The 16,727-nt window shown below is 38.7% G+C and overlaps 4 protein-coding genes, 1 long non-coding RNA gene and 1 other non-coding gene across 7 annotated transcripts; 3 read left to right on the forward strand and 3 right to left on the reverse strand.

Annotated features, from left to right (window-relative positions):
- Window positions 1–39: 39 nt before the first annotated feature.
- Window positions 40–665, reverse strand: LOC124326660 (transcription factor MafAa-like). Its single transcript, XM_046785583.1, has 3 exons — window positions 623–665; window positions 446–554; window positions 40–374 (listed from the first exon to the last, which is right to left on the reverse strand). Exons 1-3 carry the CDS (start codon window positions 641–643, stop codon window positions 220–222), a joined length of 285 nt encoding a protein of 94 aa, XP_046641539.1. The 5' UTR covers window positions 644–665; the 3' UTR covers window positions 40–219.
- A 660-nt stretch (window positions 666–1,325) lies between these two features.
- Window positions 1,326–1,397, reverse strand: Trnac-gca. Its single transcript has one exon. It is a non-coding gene; the product is annotated as a tRNA-Cys (tRNA).
- Window positions 1,398–2,240: 843 nt separating this feature from the next.
- Window positions 2,241–3,426, forward strand: LOC124326424. The gene is made up of 3 exons (XM_046785254.1): window positions 2,241–2,281; window positions 2,352–2,471; window positions 2,575–3,426. The coding sequence occupies exons 1-3, from the start codon at window positions 2,273–2,275 to the stop codon at window positions 3,292–3,294; spliced, it is 849 nt and encodes a 282-aa protein (XP_046641210.1). The 5' UTR covers window positions 2,241–2,272; the 3' UTR covers window positions 3,295–3,426.
- A 1,693-nt stretch (window positions 3,427–5,119) lies between these two features.
- Window positions 5,120–6,911, forward strand: LOC124326369. The gene is made up of 2 exons (XM_046785138.1): window positions 5,120–5,922; window positions 6,053–6,911. Exons 1-2 carry the CDS (start codon window positions 5,402–5,404, stop codon window positions 6,492–6,494), a joined length of 963 nt encoding a protein of 320 aa, XP_046641094.1. The 5' UTR covers window positions 5,120–5,401; the 3' UTR covers window positions 6,495–6,911.
- Window positions 6,634–7,421, reverse strand: LOC124326658. The gene is made up of 2 exons (XM_046785580.1): window positions 7,264–7,421; window positions 6,634–7,197 (listed from the first exon to the last, which is right to left on the reverse strand). The coding sequence occupies exons 1-2, from the start codon at window positions 7,330–7,332 to the stop codon at window positions 6,958–6,960; spliced, it is 309 nt and encodes a 102-aa protein (XP_046641536.1). The 5' UTR covers window positions 7,333–7,421; the 3' UTR covers window positions 6,634–6,957.
- Window positions 7,422–8,657: 1,236 nt separating this feature from the next.
- LOC124326740 lies at window positions 8,658–14,533 on the forward strand. Of its 2 annotated transcripts, XR_006915766.1 has the most exons (6): window positions 8,658–9,129; window positions 9,193–9,270; window positions 11,835–11,963; window positions 12,041–12,161; window positions 12,229–12,394; window positions 14,320–14,533. It is a non-coding gene; the product is annotated as an uncharacterized LOC124326740 (long non-coding RNA). The 2 variants fall into 2 exon arrangements; XR_006915765.1 differs by lacking the exon at window positions 14,320–14,533 and having other exon boundaries at window positions 8,659–9,129; window positions 12,229–12,534.
- The last annotated feature ends 2,194 nt before the right edge of the window (window positions 14,534–16,727 follow it).

Below are 16,727 nucleotides of genomic sequence, written 5' to 3' on the forward strand. Positions count from 1 at the left end.
TCAGTTTCATCAATAGTTTAAGCAGCCAACCAATAAGAAAACATTAAAATTTTTGGTTTATTTTTTGAGCGCACATATTCGCATAGTTTCAATGTGAGAATCGAGTTGGTCGCAACTGAAATCAACAGGTGATCAATCAACTGATGCTCTATATACTTGCTGCAGGTTTAACGGCTATAGCCTATGTGAACAAAGCAGGAATTGTGACCTATAATTATTCTAATACACTTCATGAGAGTGATGATGATGTTGGTTGTGTCGGCCGCCGTAATTCCTTCCGTGTCCTCCGTAGCCATCCCCATCGTCATAGTACTCGTCGTGATGATGCTGGTGCTCGTCGTGATGGTGCCTGCGGTGATGGTACCGATCGTTATCTGTCAAAATGGAAAATTGAAAAAATGTTGGAATGAGACAATAAAGCAAAATCAGCTCGATCCTAACATACCCAAAAGGCCATCCAGGATAGCGCCGAGAATTTGTCGTTTTTCATGGGGTGCTGCCTCAACGCTGGCCATCATGACGACCAAAACGCCCAACAGGAGACACAAACTCACCTGTGAATAATTATTATCAGTTTCATCGCAGATTTAAGATAGATACAACTTATAGAATTCAGACTTACCATACTAACAGAACGGCTCATGTCGATTTTAATTGCTAGCGCTTCCGTTTGATATAAGATTAATTGTCGAAAGAATCAAGTCCTTTCAACACTTTTATACTTTGGAAACTCAAGGCAATCTGGGCGGGTTTGAATAAGCTTGACAGAAATAAGAATTTTCCGGAATTTTCAGCACATTATTTTACTATAGCTATATGCCTGCTTTGCGGGGGCCTGGCTTATGAATGTTATTGATCGGGGAAAACCCTCGGCATCTTGTTTGTTGTTTTTGTATCTTTGAACATGTGAAAACAAAACAAAGAAAAAAAGAGGGGGGGGCAGTTTTATGGCTATAACTTTAAGGTGCTTAACTCCGCTAGTCGACCGCTTTTCTATATGGTTTTGCGGTGAAAAACCCCCACAAGACATGCCGGAGTTACTGGGTATTTCATCAAGGGCAAACTTACGAAAACAATAATAGTGTTTACCGCTTTTAATGAGAATTCCTTTTAGATGTTGTTTTCTATTTACATTCAAAGTAGCCTACCTATAATACGTTATACGAAGGATAACAGTTCTTGAGACAAAACTCGTTCAATTGCGACAGCATAACTTAAATACAGGTATATATTTATCCTGCTGATTGGACGGTCAGATGCGATGGAATGTTGGTAATTTAGTTCATTAACACTATTAACAAAAAGTGAAAAGAGTAGTTTCATGAAGGGGGCACCCAGGTTTGAACTACGGACCTCTCGATCTGCAGTCGAATGCTCTACCACTGAGCTATACCCCCGTGTTTTTTCCTCTCCATTCCTACATAAGGAGCTAACAATTCCCGAAAACTAATCCAATTTATACCTCGAGCGATAGCCTACCAGTCGTGAAAATCGAAAAGTCTATGGTTACTATTAATCAATGGGGCACCATTGAAAACAAACGAGCACCCACTCAGATGTGATCCGTAAGAATGAACAAAATTAATTGTTAATTATTATTTTATTGTTAGTCGTTTCATTTATAATTTATTTTTAGTCGTTTCATTTATAATTTATCTTTATAATTTATTAAATTTATAAATAATTTATTTAATAATTAATATAATTTATTTTATTTATTCATTTTTATTTATTAATTGAATTTTGAAAATCTATCTTGCAACGATTACGCGCGATTGCGCAAAAACAGTGGCGACAAAACCGCGGATCGATAAAACTGCCTTGGCTGACTGACCTCCAGCATCCAGGCATCCATCCAAAAAATTCGGGTGACTAGAGGCAAAACTATATGAAGCTCAGACATCAACAGAGTAACAGACTGAAGGTTAAAAATTTTGAAATTTCTTTAGCGATTGCAATTGTATTTTAATTTGGCAAGGCCATACCAATTATAAGCAACCGCAAATAAGAGCCGATAAGAGCACATTGCATATCGTAATCCAGCCAGAAATTCCTCTGTTGATGGTATTATTGCCGAAACACGTTTGAATCTAAATTCAGAATATACACTGTACCACCAGGTAATAGGAGGGGATTTGATTTCATGAGATGATTGTGTAATTGAGTCAATTCAATCTCTATAAATAAGATGTAGGGCAAAGGCTTTATCTGGGCATTCATTTGCGGCCACTCTTCCATCTACCTCCTTTCGCTTCAGTCCATCGTATTAAAAATGCAAAAGGTTTAAAAATAATTCATTCGTTTTATTTTAAAATCTTATATCTTAATTCCTGTTTTATATAATTGGATAGAAGTGCTGTTGCTCTTCCGTCGCGAGGCTTTTCACAGTGATGGCCGTTATCTCAATTTGCATCGACGCCAAACCGGATCCCCGGGCCGACCACCAAGTTGGGAGCGTCTGGCCACCTAACGTAACGCGTCTTAATTGTTCATTTATTATTTCTCGTGTGTTCATCCAAGCGCGGGAAAATGAGACTGTGAAAACCCAAACGCCATCAGTTTTTCACATTTTAGGTGATGATTATGACGTCAGACGTCAAGCAGAGAGAAGACGCCCCAGCACCAAAGGTTTTTGAACCCGCAGGCGAAGTAAGCGTCTCAACACCTGACGTCATTTTCACACCGACGTCAGACGACGACGCCGTAACGGAGAGCATCCAAACGGACGCTGTTGACGCCCAATTGGCCTCACCAGAGGACGCCATCAAAGCCGATGACGTCATCACCGAAAGCGTCCCGACGACTGATGAACCGATTCTCCCATTAATTGCTGATGTCAAATCAACAGCAACTCTGGACGAAATAATTATTACGCCATCTGTTATTCAAAGCGACGATGGCGTCAGTGTTAACAGCACCGCGGAAATCCGAGCTGATCAAATCGGCAATTGCGTTTTCAATTTGGCCGTCCCCAATCGAAATATCCCGTCCGTCACCTACAGCACCAATTGCGACTTTTGCAATCACGACATGTACACGCTGACGTGCATCCCCAACGCCTTCGCTTGTGCTTCCTTGTGCGCCGGAGACCGACACTGCAGCCATTTCACCTACGTCACCAATCTGCTCGGCGGGACTTGTCGTTTGAAGAGCGCCCCAGGCGCGGGAGGCTCGTGGGCCTCCCGCATCCAGGCCCCCTCGCCTTACGTCTGCGGGTACATCGGGAAAAGAGCCTTCCAGAATGTCCTACTTGGCCTCTGTCTTGCATTGGAAATTAACGTCAACATTGAATAATTCCAATTTGTCATTTTAATCGATAACTAATATTCATTCAAATTAAAAGATTAATGAATAGATTATTGGTATTTGTTTTAATATTAAATTTGAATATAACAGAATAACGTAGTACAACTTATACCAGCCACATATCGGTTAGTTTTATATTAGAATTCTCCATCAGCAGCAGTTAGTTTTACAAAGCGGGAAATTTGATTGCATAGATTAAATCGCAACCATGTAATCAGATCAACTTAGTCATTCAATTAGACTATGACTTGGGTTTGCCATGAGAATTGCACGTGCTGGCGTTTTGACCGATATGACGTCACAAAAAAACTGGTTTTTCCCGAGGAAGATCGGAGCCGTTAATTTAATGAGATATAATTTGAGCGTTCAGCGTTGTTGCTGCGGAGAATATAAATTTTTATTCAGTGAATAGCTGGGCGAAATAATTTGCTCTACTTTCGCATATTATATACGCACGGGCGGATCACGCACACATTTTTCCAATGCGGAAGAAGCAAAAGAATGGAAACTTAAAGCGCGTAATTAAGACACAAATAATAATGAAAAGCTTAAAAGTCAAAAATTGTTTTTTCCCACATCTGCCGGGCGGCTGCTTAATATTCTCCCGGCCGCGCTTTATTATTCGTCGGCGGTATACTCTCGATCTGACATGTTGCTGCTATAAAAATTTTAAAAAACCTAGCTAGAATTTGGGATACTAGTTTCTCTTTCCACGTGCTGCCAATAAACAAACTAGTGAGCTAGAAACATTAGGACGGCCTGTGTATAATATCCGCGATTTCTAACCACCTGTTGAGCAATATAGGTCGTTGAATACGTCTCTGTGCTGCATTAGTAATAACAAGACTTCCAAGATAACCTGGTTTAAAATTTTTGTATTGAGTTCTAGTATTATTATTATATGAAAAGGAATTGATGAATAAGAAAATCGGAAATTCAATTTCTATATGGGATTTGGCATTCGAAATTCCCGCGCTTTCTAGAAGCGTTTAAATCGCAGTGAATCTTTCCTATACATGGTCCAGCGCAATATTCTCTGTGGCCCATTGGCCAGATGTTTTATAACTCTGAGTAGGAATCGGATGGAAGCAACGGTGTTGAAATAATATCTGTTTGGCGCTATTCCGTTGCTTTTGAATCAATTCCGCAACGAATTGGCAACTGAGCTAAATCAATTTGTTTCACACTACAAAATCGGAGTGAAGATAAACATTTTATTGATAACGGAGACTGTTGGGAGCTACAGACAATACTGTAACGAGCAATTAAAAATTTAAAACCAGGTTCGTACTGTGGTAGTAGACTACATGATATTTCCCGCTTTCCCTTGCATTGTTATCACCGCAAAGGACGCCATTAAAACATGTTCTGTCCGTTTCTTTTTTTGTTTCTTTCTTGTTGAATAATTAGCCGGGATTTACCTGAATTCGTGGCTTATCCACAACAGCAACTGTAGGCTAAGCACAAGCTCAGCCTAGAAAAGGTTCCGCCGTATAGCCTATTGCGCTGCTGCTATGTTGCGCAGGATTTGAGCGACAGCTGCTGCTGACACTGGAGAGATTGTTATACATATTCATTTTTTCAACAGAAGGTATAATATAGTATGCTAAACGAGTCCAATGAGTTTTCTCTTCCATCTTCTCCGACATCGTTCGGGTGAAATGTTGAGAATTGGTTCAACGCAATAAATTAGCGAATATTGGCGTCGCTCGTTTCCTATATACCAGCCCGTACAATGCACGATAGACACTTCCATTGAAGTATACACCAGTAGAGAGGACAGTTTCCGTCGATATGATAGGCCTATTAAGCGGACAAGTAAGTTAACATTTTCCCCCTTGGGCAATGTGTTGTTATTGTTCAACAGCACTGCTGTCGTCAAAACAAAAAATCATTCATTATGTGTTACCGAGCAACAGTCGAGTATATAAACGCTCCAATGGAGTCCTGACTAGTCACTCAGCCAACCATCTCCAGTGAGACAAGAACTAATTACAGTGGCAGTATAAAACAAATTAGATTTCAATCGAAGCAAAAGTTTCTCCAGTGCGGATTATAACCTACATCACAGCCGACGTAATTTGAAAAAAAAAAAATGAAATCGATTCTATTTTCGATAGTGATCCTGATGATGTGGATCGATCCTTCCGTCTGTATCTGGGGTAGGCCTAAAGCTAAATCCAGCAGCAACAAGGCCGTGATGAGTAGTGGTGAGATTCCGGCTGAGCACCGGTTGGGTAAGTCGTCGGACGACATGTTCGTGATGCTGGATGATCAGGTGGCTGCGGCGGAGTACGAAGGATCGATCGATGGCGGTGAAACGCTCATTTTCAACGGTACGACGGAAGAGGAGGAGCGACTCTTCAACAAATTTCCGCTCCACGTTTTCCTGAAGAAGAAGCACCCGTTCGTGACTCTGTCCACCATGACCAAGACGTCGACCGTCACGGCCGTCATCACCTCGTCGACGGTGGGACTCTGCGCCCAGCTGGTCAACGTCACCGGCCCTTGCCGGTTGCGCAAAGGCCTCTGGGTTGACGAGCCTATCGTCTTGTCGTTCGACGACGAAATGGACTCGATCGACGACACGTTATTATCGCCCAGCCAAACGTCAAAGTAACTTTAATTGTCCTGCAATTTGTTCTAATTCTTTTGAATTTAACTTCAATTATTTAATTGAATTATTTTCTATTAATTAATTGAAATATTTTAATTGTTTTATTTTATTTAAATTCCGATACTCAAGGATGGAAACAACCGCAATGCCGGAGCCCATCGCTCAGATTTCAGACGACATCGCTGGCCGGAATGATGAGTCGCAAATATTAGACAACAATCGGCGTATTTCCGTCCGGTCGGGATCGGTGATCCATTCGTCCAAGGACGACGAAGGATCGAGGGACGATTCCGAGGAAGGTCGATTCGGATTTTTCGGATTGAAGAACAAATTGAAGAAGAAAGTCAAATTGGTGACGGTGGTGACGACGACGGCCGTGACCGTGACCAGCACTTCGACCTACTACAAAACGGTGAGCACCAAGTCGTTCTTCATTCAAGTCTGCACGCCGTCGCCGTTCCCGTTCAGCGTCTGCGACGGCCGGAAGAAGCGACAAGTCGAAATCGAGTCGCCATCGCCATCAATCAAAAGTCAAATTGAAATCATCGTTGCCACAATCACGCCCTCCTGATCTGGAATTTATAATTTTTATTAATTTATATCTATTTAAGTATTTATATTCACAATTTCTATGTTTTTGTGAATTTTGCTGCTCCAGATAATTTATGTATGAAATTAAAATAAACTCGGTTATATATCTATAAGATGAATTACATTTGCAAATTTCTGTAGTTAAGAAAATGTGCATATTAATAAACGATAATAACATTTCAAATACTACTGTCGACTGTGTACATAATAGACAACAATTGTTTTAACAATAAGAATTTTTATTTTGGGGGATGAATAAAACCAAATTTAATCAAGATCGTCGTTTAAAAATTGGACATCCGGATTTCTTTATAGTTGTAGTCTATGGCAAATTGCGGGTGAAGTCGTATCAGTTCAATTGTGGATGTCGAAATTCGTGGTATAGTCGGACAGTTCTGCCAAAAGGTTTTCATCATCCAACAAATGAATTAAACGGAACCTTATTAACCATACGGATTCAGGTTAATTGCCAAGAATTTCGCCAAGGATTTGCAGTAACTCGTCAGAGGATCCACTAGAGCTGGAGTAATAGTAATCTCTTCAGCGGTGGTCGGGGCTTGTGATGTTGTGGTTGTCTCCGGGATGATTACAACTTCTTCGCTCGAATCTTTTTCTTCGCTGCTGGAAGATTCGTTGCTCTCCTCAACGCTAGAGGACTCGGAATGCTCCTTCTTAGGCGGAATCTAATAAGAAATAATTATCAAATCATTATTTTCAAATGAGTTCTAATTATTACAGTTAGGACATACCTTGGCACTCGTGGCCAGCGCAACGAGCAAGAGGAAGCAGCAGAGAGTGGCGACGCGGAAGGCCAGCATGATGAGCTGGGCTGCTGAAAGTTAACTTGAATTTAACGTTCTTGTGTGTATAATTGAAAGTTGAAAAAGGATCTGATGACTTTCGCTGGCCCTGCCGACCCAATTTATACTCGCAACGAATGCTGCCTGCATGGTTTATTTGTTAGCCAACGTGAAAACGTGTCAATTATACTGATGAGATAGTGTGAGATGCAGCGTAATTTTGTCAAGGTTGTTTTTCTATATCTGTTGCGTATAAATGATTATATATGGGGTCGGGTGCTGACAGATAAGCAAACTGACGAAAACTTTGACCCAGTTTTTTTTTTTGCTTAATACACAGCGAATTTTTAAAGGGTCTAATTATTTTTTCCCAGAGTTTTGAAAGCTCCAGGCTGGTCAGCCTTCGTATTCGGTTACACAATACACACTTGCCAATAAAGAATTCAGTACTGCATCACGAGTCTACTCAAAATTCTAACTCAATAGCGTCGGACAATTAATTTCAAATTAATTATTTTTAATTCTAAAAAAATTGAGAAATAATAAAGGCCCGGTCATCAATCTGAATTTGTTTATTTGACAATGTTATGAATTAATCATCTATTTCGTCTGCTAGTTGCCTAGTTTACGTCATGACTCATGGACAAAGGACAATGGACATGGAAGAAAAAAGCGATGGAAGCATGTGGGGAAAAATTACACAAATTGAACTAGAATTCAGATTAAACTAAAGTGAAATAATTTTTTAGGATAAAGGAATTATATAAATTCATGTTTGAATCTTGTCGGTGCAAACATGAACTCGAAGGTGGAATCAATTCTCCTCTCCAAATTATGATTAAGGTCTATTAAATAGGATGATGCAGACTGCGTTAATAGGTTGAGTACCTACGGCAATATGTTTTTAATTTTGTTAGTTGGCACCCCCAAAATTTCCTTCTTAAAGAAGTACCAGAATTAGTTGCAGTACATCCATCCTTATGACATTCACTTTATCTCTTTCATTGTTAGTAATTCTGTTTGTTTGTTGATGTCTTAAATGTGATACTGATTTGCCAAATTTCTCTGTTTGCAGCCCAAGATTTTACTTAACAGCTCGCTAAATGAATTCAACTCTATTGAAAGTCAAATCATTGATCATCAAGGGTGTCTTTGAGGTAACAAATTCTAAATTCAATAAAGAAATTGCTACTTTAATTGAGCTAATCTTCATCTTGTTCTGTGGTGGAGAAAAAGTCATCAGGATTGTAACAGACACATTCACTGTCTCACTTATAGTTTGTCATCTAGATGGGTGTGCAATTAAAGCTGAAAATTAACTTTAGGTAAGTAATGTTACATGTATAATCTTATGAAAAAATCTCACTAAAAAACTTGTGATTGTTACAGAATGCAGCTTAACAAAAGCTACCAGATCCCACCATCGAACAAGGATTTAAATTTCTTTTCAAAAATCTTTCTGTTTGCAGCCCAAGTTTATACCAAACATATGGTAAATGAATTCAACTCCATTGAAAGTCAAATCATGCTGCCAAGCTTCACCTGCAGCTCGTGAAGGAGTGTCAACTCCTCACAATTCTGTAGAACATGAAAAGGAAGATCTCATTTTCTGAAGTGGCAATAGCAAGACCTTAGAAAAACAGTTGGAACACAGAAATCCAATGGATACAGCAAGAACAACCCACCCACAAAGAAATTTAACTGAACCCCGAAGACCATTTTTATTTTACCTTAAATCCCCATTTCAAAAGTTTGCCTGAAATAGCAAGAATTCCAATTTGCAGTCTAACTCGCGACCAGCTAGTCTTACCATGTGTAAGTTTAATTGTCATGTCACTGATTTTGAATCGCTTGTTAATTCTTTATTTCGCCATTTAGGCAGGGGCCGAGAGGATGCGGCCCTTAGTCTCGAACATCGAAAGGACGTCGACGACGGATCATCCTTTATCGTTGTTGGTATGAAGTTTTTGTTAGTTAACCCGTTGGCTACCATTTTTTCTTCCTCGTGTGAGCTCTTGCTCTTCACTGCGATCGAGACGCCCACCCCCCTAAATCCCTAAGTTCAATATTTTGCCCGAAATAGCAGGAATTCCAATAGTTTGTCTAAAATAGCAAGAACGAATTCCAATTTTGCCTGAAATAGCAAGAATTCCAATCTCCAGTCTACGCGGAATCGTTTACCAAACTGTAAAGCCGCAAAAAAGCAAAGTTAACTCCGTTTTGTTAGTTAACCTGTTGGCTGCCAATTTTTCCTCCTCATGTGAGCTTTTTCATTTGATGGAGAGCCGACCGATAAATAGTCGACCCCCACCAAAATTCACTCCCGGTGGTCATACCTATGCTCCTTAGTCCGTAGACCAAGACGGAAGTTAGTTCCTATTTTTTTAAACTATAATCCTAAATACTGAGGAAATACCCTTTCATGTCTCGATTTTTATAGACACTCTCGCTTACATTAAACCCTTTAAAAACCCGCCGATCCCAGTTATCCCCTTTGCGTTGAAACATCACTTAAAAATTAAACTTTTAAAAAAAGGTGCATTATGATGGAATCAATTGTCGTTTGATGTCCTTTGTTTTTAAACATGAACCCGTTCAGTTTCAAAAATTTCTGATGTCAGAAGTTGAGGTAAACCACGGTATTTAACCAGCCATCACATTCAAAATATGCTGATTGCTTATTCAGTTTTGTTTCTTATTTCCCCTCCTCCGTAGTGACTTGCTCACTACGGTGTACTTCGACAATTTTTCTATCATAAAATTGGCAAAAGTAATTGTTTAATTCCTTAAGGTTACTGAATGTAATTTGTGATGCGTGAATTTACAAGTAATCTAGCCTATAATTTCCTTTCGGACCGTAACTGCTGCAACATTTTACCAAAATGTCGTCTCTTGCTATGCTGCAACATTTTGTCGAAATGTCGTCTATTTGCCATGCTAGCTGTATCAGCTGTACGTCTCAATTTTTCTCGATTGGTGCTGTTCAAACACCATCAACATGTTGGTTTGGTCTCATTTTAACTTCCCCATTAAAAGGCCCCATTGTTGAATCCAATTTCTTGAAAGGGATAAATCCTACAACAAATTGGTTCTCCCCACCACGTCTTTTTCGGAGGTCTTTTTTTATTTTAAAAATTGCTTGCCGCTGTGGTATATTTTTTCACGAGAACTTTGGTTTTAAGTCTTTACCCAGTTTTTCAGTAAAAATCTAATATTTAGATTTGTCAGTCAAACTGATTTGGTTTTCGAACGTTAGACTGGAGCAGTCCAGTTTTTGCCGCCATGTTCCATTTGTGCTGATTGAACGAAGTACCGTTCTTTATTGTGAACCCGTTAAAATTAGTTAGCGTCAATGACGCTCGGTTTACATCACGACAGTAATTGATCAAATGGCACCGTAAGTTGTAGGTTCCATTTGATCAACTACAGGACAAAATGTAAAAGAACGAGGGCTCAGCCTACAGTCCATAGTTGGAAAAGAGAATTTCCGTGTGACTCTCGACCAACTGCGGAGAGTTGACTGACGATGGAACGTTGGATGGCCAGCCTTTTAAATGAAATATGAAGGCCATCAACTTAAAAAAGGGCAATCTCAAGGTCTTTTAACCTGTTGTAAAAAATTATTCAAGGTAGAAGTGGCGTTGATAGATATTTCAAGGTAAGCTGGGGGATGTAAAGAAATCCAGGGGGACAGTATTGTTAAGTGATTTTTAATCTCTTGTATTTTCATATTCATCTATATGGACCTGTGACCTAGAAGTTAAAACAAGACAGGGTTTTTATTATTGGTGATGCCTGCTTAGCCCATTCTTTTTCTTTTACTTAGAGGTATTTCCTTTTAGTACCTTATCATTAAAATATATCTACAGAATCTAAAAGTGAACTTCAGCTTAGTATTTGCCAAAAAAAAAAACAGAACTTGCAAATGTTTACTAAAACACAATTGAAATCAGCGCCAATTGTAGGAACTAAATCCGTAATTAGAACGTTTATTGATTTTTCCGTTAGGTGGCTTCATTCCCCCAGCTGATTTAGCCTTGATCAGATCGAACACGTCACTATGATTGATGCTACCAAAGTATGGGTTTTTTCTTTTTATTTAAGCATCACTTCTTAAACTCTTTATTCAATCATTAAGTGGGATTTATTGTTGAATTTGAGCTTTTGGTAATAGTTGAAGCACCTCTTTGCCTTACAGCAAGCTTTTTGTTGTACAAGATGTGAAAACTATATGAAGCAATGTGAGACAGGAGATTAGGAAGAGGGGGTTATTCTATGGAATAAGAGTTATTAGCCATATCAATTACAAGTCAAGTAAAATGGAGCAGGAAATATTGTTGATGCACTTATAAATCTTCTGGCTTTTTTCTTTTGCAAAGACAAGTTTTAAGAGCTCTTGAAAAAGTTCTGATTTCGTTGAAATTTTCTGAAATCTTTCCTTTATATTTCAAAGTAGTAACTAACCCTTATAATAAGTATTGGTTTGACTTCATTGTAGTAAAGTTTACTTCTCCCCATAGGAATACCAAAGGCTGAACAAGGAATCAGGACGATAAAAAAATTGGTTTCTGAATGGAGGTTATTTCGAAAGAGGAGAGCCCAATAATGGACTACCACTAAACATGCATTCACTGCTAATTTACAATCCAGTAAGTTTGTTTATGATGAATTCTTGTCTTATAAATTTAGCACATATGAATTTAAAGGATTCTAACTTTTATGCTAGATTCCATCAACACACCTGGCGAACGAGCTATGTTTGCAAATGTTTTAAATTGAAATTTATTTATCAAAGATGAGCTGGAATGTTTGCAGTAGCTTTCAGATGACAAGGGACCTGGTTTAAAGTAAGAAATCCTTTTAAAAACAATTGTCCAACCATTTGTATCATTTTCCACTTTCTCTCCATCTTAGGCAATCGGCAGCCTCTTCATCTTGTCTCCTCCAGAGACTCCTTCCGCGATTTCCCTGGAGAAAAATCAGGGTGATCAAGTTCATCATACCTGTCGTGGAAATGCAGACCGAAAGAGGAGTGCAATCAACTAGTAAAAACCGGAATATCCAATAATGTTAAACTCTGGTAAAGTCGAACCTGAAACGAGCGTAATATTTTCAATTTTTTTTTTCATATCTGTTATTCTTTGAGCACACTAATTTCTGCGATAGTGCAACCCGGCCGTAAGATGAATTACTAAAATTAAAAAACAATTTATTCTGTCAGTCTGCAAAAATGTAAATTTGTTGGGTTTTGGGGCGAAACAACATGTAGAGATATTTTTAATTTATTTGAGATACAATTAAACAAGGTGGATAGTTTCTGCAGGGGTATTTTTGATGACGTATTCTTTCAGGCTATGTGTGGGCGTGTCACATGGTATAGTTACCGATTGCATTGGCTCTAGGCAACTTTGATATAAATCTAATCTTATTGCAGCTCTTGAAACATTTGGAAAGAAGTTAGATCACGAAAATTAGGTTAATTTAATAGAATTCAATTGTTAATGAAAAATAACATGCGCAGATGACCAGCCATGTCGCAAACCGGCCCCCTCCACCCTCAGTGAGATATTTTTACTCTTTCTTCTTTATTTTTTAGAAGTTGTCCTTAACGTAAAAATTGCCAATGAGTTCCTTTTTGGCTTTCTGCATCTTATAGAGTTTCTGCTTTTCGGTTTTATGTGAACAGCATTCGCTTGACTGAACGGATAGCAGGCGACTCAACTACTTTACCTTTCCTCGTAATCCCCGCTCCTCTGTCCTCGTGTACATTCATGTGAGTGTGAATGTATTCACGGTGACATCCTTCCACTCCTATTTGTTTGTTTTTTGACCCACCTTCATCTCTGCGGATGGAGCACCTGGTGATGTCGGGCGGGAATTCCCTGGCTTCAAGGTATAGGGCCTAATTAAAATTCCTACAATGTTTGCTGGTTTCTTAATTGTTGGGGACAGTAGCAGATATCCGTTAAACTGGAAGAATATGACCATTTTGATTTTGAAGTAGAGTAAGGGAAGCTGTTATTTTTTTTTGGGCTGAGGGCCGCAGCGCAGATGACTTAGTGTTGAGTCAGCCACTGTTTTATCTATGGTATCTATAGGTTTCGTTTTTTAAATTTGCGCGTTACCTTGCAAGTATCAACTAAGTCTTGCGGTAGTAGATAATAAGCGGGCAAGTGGTTTTTCAATACTGGCGCATACCGAACTTCCAAATTATGAATGTGAAAAACAAAAATACTTATGATGAATTGGGCCCCCATTCTAGTCCTTCTCTTTAGTTTATAAACGACTGATCATACGTTGCGGACTTTTTCATATGGCACATGATATCGATGTAATTTTAATCAACTTCAAATATGAGGAAACTGAATTATTAAAAAAAAACACTGAATATTTTATTTTGGTAAATTTTTATTTAAAGGAAAATATACAGCGAGATACAAAAAAAAACATACTTTGGAACAATTGGAGAAAACAGTTGATGCATAGTCTGTCTTGTATTAGGTATTAGTTTCTAGCAGCAGCACTTATGTTAATGGCAATAACTCGGTTGAAAGACACAGATGGTGACGCTGAATGGATTTTCATTTAAGACTTACCAATTTTAAGACTTACCCCTCGACTCGAAGATGAGGAAAATGTTTCTGCAACCAGAATGTGTCGTCGGCATATTGATATTAACCAATTGCTGGTTGCAGTTGAATTAAATTGTCAATTTCTCCGTTAGTTGTGGATCATTCTGTACGTTGTTTGCAACGTATTATTACGAAACAGCACCGTATGGCATGAAAACGACACCGCTATAGCTCAATATTGCACTGCCGAAATCCTTAAATAGTGTTAGCTATGATTTATTTTTAAATTTAATTTTAGCATAAATAAGATGTTGGAAACAGTTTTCAGAAAGATTTTTTTTATTTGCGGGAATAATTCAAGTAATTAAATAGCTCTTCCGTGTATAAGGTTTAAATGTTTTTTTTTTTGTGTTGATTTGTTTTTTAATTTTAGTCCACCTGGACGAGGTTTCCATCCGTCCATGAAATTGGTCAAGAAGAATGCAGCCCAGCCAGTTAATAAGGTCGGGAAATTAAGTCAGCGGTGGCCCACATCTTTCTAGGGCATATGAATCGGAAGTGTAATCCCATCCCGGCCATCCTTAAAGAAGCTGGTATATATCAATCATTTTTCTTATCTGTTTTATCTAATAATCTTTCGATTTATTCGACAGGTTAAACCGATAAGAAAGTGAATCCAGATTTTCAGCCAGTGTAGAAAAGGCTATAAGTCAAATTTTGCACCAACTCGCAACCAAACTCCAACACGATCTGGTGCAGCCTGGCTTGCTCTCCTAGAAGTTACACACCTTATGTAACAGATACTGATTGGAATGGATAGCTGTCTTGTCAACCAGGTAGGTCACAGAACTTTAAACCCCCAAGTCATCGCGGCCGAGACCCCCTCCCCCTTTAATCCCAAACCCAATGTTTTGCCTGAAATAGCAAGAATTCCAATTTTGCCTGAAATAGCAAGAATTCCAATCTCAAGTCTACGCGGGACCGTTTACCAAACTGTAAAACCGCAAAAAAGCAAAGTTAACTCCGTTTTGTTAGTTAACCTGTTGGCTGCCAATTTTTCCTCCTCATGTGAGCTTTTTCATTTGATGGAGAGCAGACCGATAATTAGTCGACCCCCACCAAAATTCACTCCCGGCGGTCATGCCTATTTTCCTTAGTCCGTAGACCAAGACGGAAGTTAGTTCCTATTTTTTTTAAAACTATAATCCTAAATACTTCATGTCTCGATTTTTACAGACGCTCTCGCTTATATTATACCCTTTTAAAAACCCGCCGATCCCAGTTATCCCATTAGCGTTAAAGCATCATTTTCGAATTAAACTTAAAAAAAGGTGCATTATGATAGAATCAATTGTCGTTTGATGTCCTTTGTTTTTAAACATGGACTCGTTGAGTTTCAAAAATTTTTGTTGTCAGAAGTTGAGGTAAACCACGGTATTTAACCAGCCATCACATTCAAAATATGCTGATTGCTTATTCAGTTTTGTTTCTTATTTTCCCTGGTCCGTAGTGAGTTGCTGCTACTCACTACGGTGTACTTCGACAATTTTTCTATCATAAAATTGGTAAAAGTAATTGCTTAATTCCTTAAGGTTACTGAATGTAGTTTTTGATGCGTGAATTTACAAGTAATCTAGCCTATAATTTCCTTTCGGACCGTGACTCCTGTACATTTTACCAAAATGTCGTATCTTGCTATGCTGCAACATTTTGTCGAAATGTCGTCTATTTGCCATGCTAGCTGTATCAGCTGTACGTCTCAATTTTTCCCGATTGGTGCTCTTCAAACACCATCAACATGTTGTTTTGGTCTCATTTTAACTTCCCCATTAAAAGGCCCCATTGTTGAATCCATTTTCTTGAAAGGGATAAATCCTACAACAAATTGGTTCTTCCCGCCCCTACAGAAGTATAGGAGTAATTCAGAAGTGTTTTTCCTCTTCAATCTAGATTCAGATTGTATGCATCAGACTGATTTAGTTTTGGTGATGAAATATTGTTGCTACTCGTGGTTGAGTCGTTTAAAAAAAGTTGTGGCTTTTCTTTCTCAACCATGACGAGATCTCCTTCTGGATATTTTTCAAGACATCATTAGCTGATCGTCAAACGTAATTTTTGTGTGTGTGTTCTGTGGAAATATGCAGAACCGTTTTCGAGGGTTAATCCTCTAATTTTCGACTGGAGTAGTCCAGTTTTTGCCGCCATGTTCCATTTTTTTCTACTCAAACACAATCAACATGTTGGTTTGTTCTCATTTGAAATAAAATTCCCATCATCCCTTTTATCCCCTTACTTTTTGCTTGGCTAACCAGCATAATTTATTGTTACACACATCTCTGTATTCTATTTTTGCTGGGTGCTCTCTGACCCGCCTCATTTAAACACGTCTTGGAAGGTCATGAGACTAACCAGGAATCCTACTATTTCTACAATCTCAATATAGAGTGTACCGTTAACCACATATTTTTAGGTTTAGTGCTACTACACTAAAGCTCCGAAATACTACACCACTCAGGGTCCTCAAAAGCACAAAGTGCAGTTCTTGATTTTTAGAACTCCTACTTGTAACACTTAAATATAAATTTTTCCACAGCTTATGATTAGAAAGATATGTTTGAAAAATTTTGAAAACAATTCCCCTTTTGTACCCCCCCCCTACCCCGTCTTGTATTGAAAATCTTCGTGGTATCTTTACCACCGTCCTGCTTTTGTGCTCGAGTTATTCGCTCTCAGCAACTGCTGTACAGGATTTCATTCCTGATTTAGATATCGTCAACTGACGCTCGGTTTACATCACGACAGTAATTGATCAAATGGCACCGTAAGTTGTAGGTTCCATTT

This window comes from Daphnia pulicaria, chromosome 2, assembly GCF_021234035.1.
Source record: "Daphnia pulicaria isolate SC F1-1A chromosome 2, SC_F0-13Bv2, whole genome shotgun sequence".
NCBI classification, from domain to species: domain Eukaryota; kingdom Metazoa; phylum Arthropoda; class Branchiopoda; order Diplostraca; family Daphniidae; genus Daphnia; species Daphnia pulicaria.

Bases quoted from the DNA above. Each gene is read 5' to 3' on its own strand.
- LOC124326424 (XM_046785254.1), top strand. The intron at 2,472-2,574 runs GTAACGCGTCTT...TTCACATTTTAG, and splicing joins GGAGCGTCTGGCCACCTAAC to GTGATGATTATGACGTCAGA.
- LOC124326369 (XM_046785138.1), top strand. From the start codon at position 5,402: ATGAAATCGATTCTATTTTCGATAGTGATCCTGATGATGTGGATCGAT. The intron at 5,923-6,052 runs GTAACTTTAATT...CCGATACTCAAG, and splicing joins TCGCCCAGCCAAACGTCAAA to GATGGAAACAACCGCAATGC.
- LOC124326660 (XM_046785583.1), bottom strand. From the start codon at position 643: ATGAGCCGTTCTGTTAGTATG. The intron at 555-622 runs GTAAGTCTGAAT...AATTATTCACAG, and splicing joins TGAGCCGTTCTGTTAGTATG to GTGAGTTTGTGTCTCCTGTT. The intron at 375-445 runs GTATGTTAGGAT...CCATTTTGACAG, and splicing joins TATCCTGGATGGCCTTTTGG to ATAACGATCGGTACCATCAC.
- LOC124326658 (XM_046785580.1), bottom strand. From the start codon at position 7,332: ATGCTGGCCTTCCGCGTCGCCACTCTCTGCTGCTTCCTCTTGCTCGTT. The intron at 7,198-7,263 runs GTATGTCCTAAC...ATTTCTTATTAG, and splicing joins CGCTGGCCACGAGTGCCAAG to ATTCCGCCTAAGAAGGAGCA.